Here is an 11,949-nt window from a genome sequence, read left to right as displayed (position 1 = left end):
GAATGTCTCTGTGTAAAACCCAATTGTATGGTCCATTTACTGAGATAGGAGGAAACCACCTTACAGCTGGAGGTGAGAAATGCTGGTTGCAATACTGCTCTTTAATGCACGCCTATATATTTGTATACGTGCACATCAAGGCACAGCACCTTTCCTTAAACTTATGACACAGAGACCTTTGTTCACACGTTTTCGTGCTGACGCTCCCCCCACTATTACCCTAGGGGCAATGGTAAAGATAATGATCAATAAATACTGAGGGAACTAAGAGCTGTGGGTCCTCGTATGCTGAGCCTGAGCACCGGTCCCCTGCGCCCACTTTTCTTTATACTTTGTCTCTCACTCTCTCGAGAAACGCCCACAGGTGTGGTAGGGACAGGCCTCACTGGTCTTGATGCCCAGCCTAGGGTGTAGTCAGGGGAAGGAGTGAGACTCCAACTTCAACATCTGTGACCTCAAGAGGGAGACAGAGTCTGGGTTCGGAGGGCTGCTGTATCCTGGCTAATAACCTCCAGCCAGCTGGAGGAAGGAAGGGCGGGCTGGGGCCACCTAGCCTTTCCCTGCTGCCCAACTGGGTGGAAAATAAAAGCTTCTCGCATTCTCACTGCTTTTGAGGCTGTTTCGTTGCCAGCAAGGGCTTTTCCATTAAAGGAAAAGGGAAAACAGAGCGGATTCATGCAGGGTCCCTCACAGGAGGATGTGGAGGTAGGAGGCAGAAGGGGCAAGTCCTCCTCTGGACACGCCCAGGTCCCCAGGACTGCTGAAGCCCAAGACCCGAGGGGTGGCCTGGCCCTTCACTCCTGGCCTGTGTGGACTCTCATGGGGCTATTGGACATGGTGGCCTCAACCTGGGGCCCGTTTCGCAAAGCTCGGCCTCTCGGAGACAGATGCAGGCCCTGCCTCACCTGATGTTCCTCCAGGCCCCGCACCTCCAGCCATCCACTGCGGCTCTCGAGGCTCAGTAGGGTCGGAATTTGCGCTGGGCCCACAGCAGCTCGATCCTCTGCTTGTCCTCCTCGAACATCTTGCACAGCTGCGCTAGATCTGGGGACGAGAGGAGGCGCGGGGCAGGGTCAGACAACACGCCCCCAGGGCAGCCGGCTTGCTCCTGCCCCACCCCTCCTCCCAGTTATTGTGGGGCATGGGGGGCATGTCTCCCCCACCAACCCAGCCCCCTTCCCAGCTCTGCTTTGGGGGCAGGGTCTGGATCCTGGAAGGAAACAACCCAACGGCAGGCCGAGTCCAAGGGCAAGGCCAAAGTGGGAGACGCTGGCACCCCGAGCCTGGAGATGAAGCCGTAGAAACAAAGCAAAGGCATCCGCCCCCACCCCGACCCCTGCCCAAGGGGGAAGGAAGGAGTCCTGACCGCTCGGCCTGGAGCGACCCTGAGACTCGGTAAAGGGACCCCACCCCTAGTGCTGGTGAATGCCGATGGTAACTCTGGTCACCGGGTGGCCCAGGTCAGTGGCAGGCTGATGGCATAGAGGGGGAAGCTGAGGGTCTAGAGTGAGCACAAGTGGGAGCCAAGAGGGTCAGCGAGGCAAGGAAAGCACCAGTGACTGGCCACCTGACACACCACACATATATACCCCAACACACACAACCCCCTCATCTCACATACCCAGCCACACCCCTAACCAAACACACATACTCTGCAGCACCCTCCCTGCACCCACAGTGGGTTCGGAGGCCCCCTTTGCACTCGAACTCCTTGCTGGCTGGGGGCTGACCAGCGCCAGCACTAAGTGCACAGGAGCCCAGAGGTGGGCACTGATGACCCAGGGTCCCACCCATTGAGCAAATGCATCTGGCCCGGGGGGTGATGGGGGACCGCCACACAGGGTGCTGCCAGGCTGGGCCTCTTTCCAGAGCCTAGTGGGAGCCCTGTGCTTAGGGACGCCCTCCCTCTGTGACCACCAGGTTCAGCGCCTGCCATCAGGAGTCCTGGCCAGAGGCCTCATCCAAGGCTGGGGCCAAGGCCGAGGGGCCTGAGGACGGGCTGGGCGTGGCTTACGCTCCATCTTGCTCTCCCGGTGCTGCCAGGCATAGAAGTTGAGCAGCTCCTTTCGGGCGCGCTTCCGTCTCTCCCTCTCCAGCACCCGCAGGCTGGCTGCTTCAGTCCGGGGGAGCACAGGCCGCCGGCCCCGGCGGGTCACCTTCACCCAGCCCTCCTCGTCAGGGACCCCCTCCTCCTCCTTGGCCTTAGCTTCTTCCTGCAGGGAAGGTGATCCTGTCATCCGGTGGAATTCTGGGACCTCTTGCAGTCTCCAGCAGCCCATCCTCCACGCCCTCCTCCCTAAGTCAGAACCGCCCTGAGCCCTGCCCCCCAGGGACGGGCTGCTCCCCTCCTCCCAGCATGGTGTTGGGGCTCAGGATGGCCGGGAGGGCACAGACCTGCCGGCGCTGCCTCCTTCTCCACTATAGACCATGCGGAGACTAGATGTGTCACCCAGCCAGGCAGCCCAGGATCCGGCAGGGAAAAAGGGAGCCTGGCCTCTACAGAGTGGCTAAGGACAGGCTGCCACCGCCCCCCCTCTGGGGCGTCACCTTCCCACAGCCACACAGGCAATGGGGTGCTCGGCCAACCCTGTGGAGCCTCTACCTCAGCGATCTTCTGGTCATACGCCTCCATGAACGTGTCCACTTCCACCCTCAGGGCCTCAGGGTCGGGCATGGAGTCTGCATAGTCACTGATCCACTCTGAGGAAAAGGGAGGCAGGGAAACGGGGCTTCCTCAGGCCTGGCATTTGGGCCCCACCCCAGGGCCTGCCAGGCTAATGGAGACCTTTTCCCACAGGGCCCGGGGTGCAGGTGCTAAGGAAACCCCAGGGGCTGCAAGCTGGGCCCTCGCTCTGCCTGCCCAGTATGCCTGTGCCGCTCTGTGCCAAGGGCTCAGGCTAACGACTCCCTGGGGACCCAGACACAGACCCGCGGTCCTCCTGCCCAGGCCTCCACACGCCATTCTCAGGGAGCATGGACTTGGCTGGTGACATTCAGACACTGCCCCACAGAGTGTCCTGCCAACCCAGAGCCCAGAAAGGAGGTGCCAGTCACCCCCCGCGGTACTGTGAATGCCACTCTTCACAGGGTGGCTCTCTGTGGACACCAGCAGGGGGCCCTTCAGGGCCAAGGCCGCTGACACCCCACTTGGCTTCTGGAACACCACATAGGCTACCTGGAACCCCTGAAGACAGAGACAGATGTCAGAGGCTGGGGGCTTCTCCATATGTCTGGCACAAGGTCTCCAGGCCCGCCCTCAGCCTAGCCGGTGGCTACACCAGGGGAGACAGTGCTAGGCTATTCCTGAGCCATGGAGAGAACCAGAGGCCATCCCATAACCCAGGTCAGGGGCAGCCACACTTCCAGTGATCCTGCTTCTGCGGGAAGTGACAGCTGTTCCCAGCTCTTCCTCAGGAAGAGGGGACACACAGGCTGCCTTTCTTCCAGTCACAGGAGGGATGCTGTGACACGCAGGGGTCGCCCTGGGCCAGGGCAGGTTTTTGGAAGCCAGGCCTGGGCACACGCACCATGCCAGATGCCACTGTGTGGGGAGGAGGTGTGGGCTCCAGGGCCACTGGGAAAGCCATGAGGAACAGTGCTCCTGGAGACCCGGCCCCTAAGCCTGGGGAAGGAGCTCCCTCAGCGGAGAAAGCAGGAAGGCAGCCCGGGGAGGCCCTGCAGGTGCCCAGCAGAGACGGTCCCTGAGCATTAACACAGGACAGAAAAAGTCAGGCAAGAAGTGCAAGGATGTGGCAAATCTGGGAAGGAATCGCAGGCTTTGTCACCTGGACAGCCTCCTACACCACACACGGTGAGGATGGGCTCAGGACCAGAGAATGCTCTGACGTCCCAGTGCCAGCTCCCCCAGCACACTGGGCACAATGCCCCACCCCCCTCACTCTAGTGGAACCCTGTGCTTGGCGGCTCACCGGAACCGGCTTGGGATGAAAAAACTTCGACCTTGACTCCTTTGGGCTCTCGGCCAGGTCCGGCTTCTCCTGCAACTCTACAGACTGGACGAGGCCACAGGAGGACAGGAGGCGGGACAGGCTCTCCTGCCGCAGGGAGAGGGAAGTCAAGTGTGAGCATCTGCAGGGGCATCCGAAAGCCTCCCTCTACCATGGGTGGCACTGCCAGGGGTCCAGCGCCTCTGAAGAACTCAGAGCCACAGCCACATCTGCCCAAGCTGGGAGCCTGTGGGCGCCACAGCCTCCGACCTGTTCTGCAGGGATAATATGGAGGTCAATATTCCTGCTCTTTCTCTTTTTTATTTATTTATTTTTTTTGAGTTGGAGCACTGCTCTGTAGCCCAGGCTGGAGTCCTATAGCGTGATCTCGGCTCACGGCAACCTCCACCTCCGGGTTTCAAGTGATTCTCGTGCCAGTCCCCCCAGTAGCTGGGATTACAGGCGCCCACCACCACACCCGGCTAATTTTTGTATTTTGAATAGAGACGAGGTTTTGCCATGTTGGCCAGGCTGGTCTTGAACTCCTGACCTCAGGTGATCCGCCCGCCTCGGCCTCCCAAAATGCTGGGATTACAGGCATGAGCCAGAGTGCCCCGCATATTCCCGCTGTCTCTCATTGGAGACAGGTGGGGACATTCTTGCTGTTATTCTGATTTTCTATGACAAATTTTACTACCTGAATCAGCAGTGGTGACCCTATGCTGTGACAGTCAGGATGGAGGTTGTCTGTCTGAATCAGCAGTGGTGACCCTATGCTGTGACAGTCAGGATGGAGGTTGTCTGTCTGAATCAGCAGTGGTGACCCTATGCTGTGACAGTCAGGATGGAGGTTGTCTGTCTGAATCAACAGTGGTGACCCTATGCTGTGACAGTCAGGACGGTGGTTATGGGTGGAGGAGACAGCAGGGGTTCTGGGATGTGCTGCTGTGTCTCCACCTGGGTGCTGACTACACAGGTATGTTCTGTCTCTGGGATGCAGCGAGCTGGACACCTGCCACTGGGGCCCTTCCCTGTACACATGCTGCACTTCAAAAAAGGTCAGAACTCACACCCCCTCTTCTACATGCTTCTTTTTTTCTCTAAGTTTAGAGGATTCTTTTACAAATTAGGGTTTCTTTTTTGAAAACAAATCCAACAATTCTCTTGACCAGGGGTGGTGGCTCACACATGTAATCCCAGCACTTTGGGAGGCTGAGGGGGAGCGGATTACTTCAGGTCAGGAGTTCAAGACCAGCCTGGTCAACATGGTGAAACCTTGTCTATACTAAAAATACAAAAATTAGCCAGGCATGGTGGTGGGCGCCTGTAATTCCAGCTGCTTGGGAGGCTATGGCAGGAGAATCTCTTGAACCCAGGAAGCGAGGTCGCAGTGAGCTGAGATCGCAGCGCTCCAGCATGAGCAACAGAAGGAGCAATTCCCTTAGTTTAGTTTTTGTAAAAAAAAAAAAATTAACAGTTGTGTTTGGATAGAACGAGAGGCACTTTTTATTTCCTTATACTTTACTACTTTTAAACTATGGACACGTATAATCTCAAAGAAAACAAGCAATTCAAACAACTTCGGGTAATACGTAAAAAAGCCTTGGGCTACTTAGGATTATACTTTTTCTTTTTTTTGAGACAGAGTCTCACACTGTTGCCAGGCTGGAGTGCAGTGGCGGACCTTGGCTCACTGCAACCTCCGCCTCTCAGGTTCAAGCAGTTCTTGTGCCTCAGGCTCCCAAGTAGTTGGGATTACAGGCGTGCGCCACCATATCCAGCTAATTTTGGGGGTTTTTTGGGTTCTTTTGAGATGGACTCTCACTCTGTCACCCAGACTGGAGTGTAGAGGCACAATCTCGGCTCACTGCAACCTCCGCCTACCAGGTTCAAGGGATTCTCATGCTTCAGCTTCCTTAGTCAGGACTACCGGCGCACGCCATCACACCTGGCTAATTTTTTGTGTTTTTTAGTAGAGACGGGGTTTCATCATGCTGGCCAGGCTGGTCTTGAACTCCTGACTTCGGGTGATCTGCCCCCTTCAGCCTCCCAAAGTACTGGGATTACACGCATGAGCCACAATGCCTGGCAGGATTATACTTTTTAAAACATCTTTAAAAAACCAGTTTCCTGACTGGAGATCAAGGTAGCCCTCTGGACACTCTCCTCTGGGGCTCCCATTAGCTGTGTCCGTCTCACCACCAAGGACTTGGTAGAGGCCAGAGGAGCCCCCACCTAGAGCCCACAGGTCCCCTCCCAGACACTAGCTCACCTCTGTGCAGTATGGGGGCACATTGAGGACAAAAAGAGTTCTCTTCTGAGGCCAGGTGGACTTGGTGCCTTGTCGAACGCCATGTGCTTTCACATAGAGGTAGTGAGAAGCCTGATGCTTTTCAGAGAACTTGATTGGAATAGCTGGAAAGGAAATGGGAGGGGAGAGATGGCCAGGCTACCCTGAGCTGAGGCCAGCAAGACATTCACACAACTTCCTTTCTCCGCATCCCTGTCTAGTCCTATCTGCTCATCGATCCATCCATCCCTTCACCAACCCCCCGACCCTACCCTTTGGCAAAGCCTGTGCAGGCTCTAAGAGTCTGCCCAGGAGGGCCTCCCAAGGTGGTGCAGAGAGAGAGAAGATAAATGGGCAATGATTACAGATGGGGGCGCAATGAAAGGGAAGCTCGAACCCCGCGGCTCTTGGAGTGAACACCAAAATCTTAACCGTGGCTGGAAGCTCCGAGAGACCCTGCCTGCCACTGTGGTCTCTTCTCGTACCATCTTTCCCCACCACCTTGGATTCTCCCTGTTCCCCTGGGTACACCAGGGCCTCACACACACTGGCCTCTCTTACCTGGTGCGTCACCCCCTTCCTTCCTGATAACCTTCAGGTTTAGCTCAAAGCTCGCTTCCTCAGGAGAGCCTCAGCGTCACCCCCAGCCCCTCCTGCCAGGTCAGATCCCACTGCCTGTGCCTTCACAGCTTCTCTTAACAGTCTGTAGGCTATACTGATGAGATTCTTTGGTTAATCGCTGGCACACCCATGACTGTAATCTCATAAAGCTAGGAACTGCTTCTATTTTTCTCACACCTCCGTCAGACTACCGGTTGGCATAGAGCTGCGGTCCCTGAACTCAGGAAGCTCAGTTGCAATAATGGAGAAGACAATTACCAAGTAAGCATACAGCAAGCTTGTATCAGTTATGAAAGAAACATTACAGGGTCATGGGGTGGCAGAGGTCTTCTTTCCATAGGCTATCAGGGAAGGCCTCTTTCAGGAAGCAACATTAAAGCTCAGACCAGAAACGCCACTGTGCAACAAACTGGCACAGCACGTGCAAAAACCCAGGGGGGAAAAAGCACCTTGCCTCAGAGAAACAGAAAGAGCTTTAGGTCAGCACCAGCCAGACCACGTGGCCCACACAGATTAAGAAGTCTGCTTTTTGTTTTAGAAGCTACCTGATAAAGCCACTGGAGGGAATGCAGTGGATGTGGGGGCTATCGTGGGCTTGTGAGACATGATCTAAATTTTAAATGGATTTAAAAAGAACATTCTAGGACGCGGGTGGAGAACAGAAGCAGCGGCAAGATGAGAAGGAGGGCAACCAAATAGGAGGGCCCGTAACAGCCCGGGTAAGAGCTGATGGGGGCTGGACTAGGAGCAGAGACGACGAGAAGGGGAGGGGCTCACCTGGATGAGCGAGTGTGGACGGAAATTGGTTTGCCCTGGGTGAGAGGTGGACAGAGGTGGGCTCACTCACGGGAAGCGTGGACGAAGATGGGCTCGCCCCGGTAGAGTGGGAAGACAGAAGAGCGCCTCCTGCGTCCTCGGAGCCTCACGACCTCCCAAGCCTGGGGCCAGGGGCCGCCGGGGCTCACACCTAACCGTGCGGCCGCTCCTGGGGACCCTCGGCCGCCGCCAACCCCCAAACACCTCCTGGCGATGCCTGACCGCCCCTGGTCTCGCCTCCCGGAGCCCCTCACCTGCGTAGCCCGGTGGGCTCGGGATACGGTCGTCCAGTTCACACGCCGGCCGCTTCCTCCTGCGCGCCACCATCTTGCCGCCCGGAAGCCCGGGGGCCGCCAGAAGTTGTGGTTCGGCGCCTGCGCGAGTGCGTTTCCGTGGCGTCTCTCCCGACCCCTGGCTCCAGGCCCGCCTCTCGGCCCCGCCCGCCAGCGCCCAACCTTCATCAGCTGAGTCAAATCAGCGCGCCAAGTGGAAGGGAATGTAAGCGTTGACCCCGGCCAGTCACGAGTGCGAACTCAGCTTTCCACTCATGCATTCACACATTGAATAGGCACTGTGAGAGAAATCCAGGATAGCTGCTAGGTTTTCAGTCGGGGCAACTAAGAGGATGGTGTTGCCATTGACTGAGATGGGGAGACTGCAGGAGAGGGGCCAGCTTGGGGAAAATCGAGTGGATCAGTTCTCTGTGGGCCATGGTGAGATGCCCATTAGGCCTCTCAGGGGAGATGTCAGGTGGGCAGTTCCACGTGAGACTCAGTAGTCAACTTTTGTTTTCCTGCAGTCTCACTCTGTTGCCCAGGCTGGAGTACAGTGGCATGATCACAGCTCACTGCTACCTCTGCCTCCTGGGTGCAAATGATCCTCCACTTCAGCCTCTTGAGTAGCTGAGGTCATTTTTCGGTTGTTTTTGTTTTTGTAGAGATAGGGCTTCACTCTATTGCCCAAGCTGGTCTCGAACTCCTTACGCTCAAGTAATCTTCCTGCCCCAGCGTCCCAAACTGCTGGGACTACAGGCATAAGCCACCATGCCCAGCAGATAGTCAGCTTTTTTTTTTGAGAGTCTCGCTCTGTTGCCCAGGCTGGAGTGCAGTGGTGTGATTTCACCTCACTGCAACCTCCACCTCCCGGGTTCAAGTGATTCTCCTGCCTCAGCCCCCCCAGTAGCTGGGATTACAGGTGCCCACCACCACGCCCCTCTAATTTTTGTAATTTTTGGTAGAGACAGGGTTTTACCATGTTGGTCAGGCTGGTCTCAAACTCCTGACCTCATGTGATCTGCCTGCCTCGGGCTTGCAAACTGCTGGGATTACAGGAGTGAACAAACGTGCTGGCCCCAATAGGCAACTTTTAATGTGGTGTGTCAAGGCTCCCAGAGAATGTTCCATGCACAGAAAATGGGGAAGTGACAGTCTTTGAAAGCCTAGGCCCAGAAATGGCAAACTCACATCTGGTCAAAGTAGTAACAGAGCACACTTGGGTTCAGGATGGGCATGGGACCCCATCTTCTGAAGAAAGGAGTATCAAATAATTTGCATCCCTGGAGGGGAGCAGTGGCTCATGCCTGTAACCCCAACACTTTGAGAGGCCGAAGCAGGAGGATCACTTGGGCCCAGGAGTTAAAGACCATACTGGGTATCATATCAAGAACCTATTTTTTAAATAATTAAGTTGCACTCCAAATGTTGAAATCCCTGAAGATCAAAACCGTTGGCTGGGTGTGGTGGCTCACGCCTGTAATTCCAACTTTGGGAGGCTGAGGCAGGCAGACCACCTGAGGTCAGGAGTTGAAGACCAGCCTGTGCAACACGGTGAAACCCCATCTCTACAAAAATTAGCCAGGCATGGTGATGCAAGCCTGTACTCCCAGCTAATTGGGAGGCTGAGGTGGGAGGATTATTTGAGTCTGGCAGTGGAGGTTGCAGTGAGCCAAGATAGTGCCCCTGCACTTCAATCTGGGCAATAAAGTGAGACTTTGTCTCAAAAAAAAAAGATAACTCAAAGGTAGGAATACCAAATGTTTATTCAGAAATGGATAATACATAATCACCCTTCATCCCTTAATGCCTCTTCCTCTCCTTCTGCACGGGAGACACAGACGGGTAACACAGGGGCATGGGAAGTGAAGGAGGACACAGGACTAGCCCACCACCTTCTCTTTCCGGTCTCCCAAGATTACTGCTTATAGAGTGGAGGCGGCAAACAGGTCCCCTCAATGTACCAGATGGTCACCTACAGCACCAGCTCCAGACGGCCACGTGGCTGCGGCTGGACTCAATCAAACTCTGTGACAACCAGAAGATCCCTGCTTTGGGATCAGAGGGAGGGTAAAGCCATGCAGGCAGGATAGTTACCGTCCCTACCCTAAGCAGAGTCCAAGCACTGAGTCCCCTGTTCCTAGTACCTGAAAAACCAGGTCCTACTGCCTTCTGGATGCTCTCTTGGGCCAGGAAGGGTAAAGTGTAGGAGGAATGTCTTCCAGCTGCTAACGAGAAGTCTGCACCCACTTGAAGGGGTTAAGAGAATAAAAAGCAGCATTCTTTAAAGAACTGGAAGTGGAGCACCAGGCCCCTTCCTTGGACTTTTCCGGCCTGGGCAGCCTCAGAGTCTGCAGACTGAAGCTGAGTTCAAACCCTGGGTCCTTCCTGCCTGACAGACTGACCTCTGGAAACATGAGTCTCTGGGTTTTTCTTCACTGGGTCAGCCTCAAGCAAGTCTTGGGAACTCTTGAGTATCTCTGGCATGCACCTTTCCCAGCACTTGCTACTGATTTTTCAGAGCTCCCAGAACTGTGCTCCCCAACTGCTTCCAGCTCTGCCAGCCTGGATTCCCTTCATTCCCAGCAAACCAGCAGGGGACCACTCAGTGGCACCAGGGGCAACACTGGCCTGGTCATTCAGGGTCTGCCCCTGGGCTCTATAGTTTTGTCCCAACTGCCTGTGCCTATGCTAGGGAAACAGCTTGCCTGGTAGAGCTGTCCTGCTCCCTTCACTCCTCCTCTGCCAAGGCAGGAAAATAAACCTCTGGTCATGGATGGATGGGTCACTCACGTAAGTGGGAACAAACAGTGCCTCTTGGTGGCAGCTGGATATATGCCTCCAGGCACTCCTGACCACTGTCCTGTAGACAACTTAGGCCAGAAATGGAGAGCCAGGAGCAAACCGACCTCTTCCATTCAAATAAGCTCCAAACCCACAGCATTGCAGAATGGGAGGTTGAACCTTTGAAAGGCCCAACCAGAGGAGAGCTGGCAGCTGCACAAAACCAGGGTGTGATGAGTGCCAGGCGAGGTGAGAACCGGGAAGGCTCACAACACAACCCCCTCCTGGCAGAGACACCCAGAAGGGAAAGAGAGCTGGGGTGGGGCATTCAGCACAACTCAAGGAAAAGGGAAAGGTGAACTCTGGAGAACTTCCTCTGGGCGGAGACAGCACGGGCCTCCAAGCCAAGAGCTTGGACACTCTTCCCAGTGGTGCAGCCTCATCCTGCCCTTGCCATTAGTGAGGCCTGGAGCCACTGGGGAGAGGACAAGAGGCCTGAGACCTGCTCCCCACCCAGGCACCTCCAATGACCAGGCAGAGGAGCGGCACAGCTCTCAGGCCGACCTGGCTCCCATCAGGATACCAGGGTTTTCCATCCCCTCCGTTGTCTGAAAAGCTTAATACACACAAACGACAGGCAGCCTGTCGGCCCCTGGAAAAAGCAGGGTCCTTCAGACAGCCCCTGGCCTGCATCCCATGGGGCCACAAGAAAGCCACCCAGAGATTCAGTGTACCATTTCCAGATAAGAAATCAGCTTGGGGCTGAGGCTGGCAGAGGCACACTGAAAACCACAAGCCCACCTTGGTGATGAGATGGAGAAGAAACATACTACAGGAAACGTTAACATACAGAGAAAAGCACATGGCAGAACACAACACAGAAATGCGGGTCCCATCCAGTGAGGAAGCTCTTTACCCCTGGTGACCCTTCCCACAATCAGGGGTCTCCAGTCCGATGGCCCATTGGTCATAAGCTTTGCCTTGGGGAAACAGAGCCACCCTCCTCTGCCCCCACTTCTGGCTGCCTCACTCCCCTGCTCAAAGCTTGATTTTGAATTCTGTGGGCTGCGTGGTCACAGAGGCCCCTGAGGACTTGAAGAGTGCCTTCAGGATGGTGTCAGGGTCCACTTCGGCAGGGGGGTTGGAGGAGGAGGCAGAGTTCACCCTGCGAGGCAGCTCACTCTCCTTTTTCACCGACGGGCTGTCACTCAGCCGCCTG

General features: G+C 55.8%; 2 protein-coding genes across 7 annotated transcripts in view; both read right to left on the bottom strand.

Moving 5' to 3' along the window:
- The window catches only part of LOC103223422 (ribosomal RNA-processing protein 7 homolog A), a 28,266-nt gene extending 20,213 nt beyond the window's left edge, over nucleotides 1–8,053 (bottom strand). For all 5 annotated transcript variants that reach the window (XM_073006648.1, XM_073006649.1, XM_073006645.1 and 2 more), the window contains exons 1-7: nucleotides 7,929–8,053; nucleotides 6,220–6,362; nucleotides 3,930–4,055; nucleotides 3,067–3,184; nucleotides 2,603–2,700; nucleotides 2,015–2,213; nucleotides 906–1,044 (exon numbers count right to left, since the gene is read on the bottom strand). In XM_073006648.1, the coding sequence (XP_072862749.1) occupies nucleotides 959–1,044; nucleotides 2,015–2,213; nucleotides 2,603–2,700; nucleotides 3,067–3,184; nucleotides 3,930–4,055; nucleotides 6,220–6,362; nucleotides 7,929–8,001 (843 nt within the window). In that variant the 5' untranslated portion in view covers nucleotides 8,002–8,053 and the 3' untranslated portion in view covers nucleotides 906–958. The remainder of the gene's footprint in view (nucleotides 1–905; nucleotides 1,045–2,014; nucleotides 2,214–2,602; nucleotides 2,701–3,066; nucleotides 3,185–3,929; nucleotides 4,056–6,219; nucleotides 6,363–7,928) is intronic.
- A 1,641-nt stretch (nucleotides 8,054–9,694) lies between these two features.
- Nucleotides 9,695–11,949, bottom strand: part of POLDIP3 (DNA polymerase delta interacting protein 3) — a 30,228-nt gene continuing 27,973 nt past the window's right edge. For both annotated transcript variants that reach the window (XM_007975984.3, XM_007975986.3), the window contains one exon: nucleotides 9,695–11,946. In XM_007975984.3, the coding sequence (XP_007974175.2) occupies nucleotides 11,769–11,946 (178 nt within the window). In that variant the 3' untranslated portion in view covers nucleotides 9,695–11,768. The remainder of the gene's footprint in view (nucleotides 11,947–11,949) is intronic.

This window comes from Chlorocebus sabaeus, chromosome 19 (genome assembly GCF_047675955.1).
Source record: "Chlorocebus sabaeus isolate Y175 chromosome 19, mChlSab1.0.hap1, whole genome shotgun sequence".
NCBI lineage: Eukaryota > Metazoa > Chordata > Mammalia > Primates > Cercopithecidae > Chlorocebus > Chlorocebus sabaeus.
The sequence above is the reverse complement of the archived record's forward strand: the minus strand, read 5'-3'. Positions and strand labels throughout refer to the sequence as shown.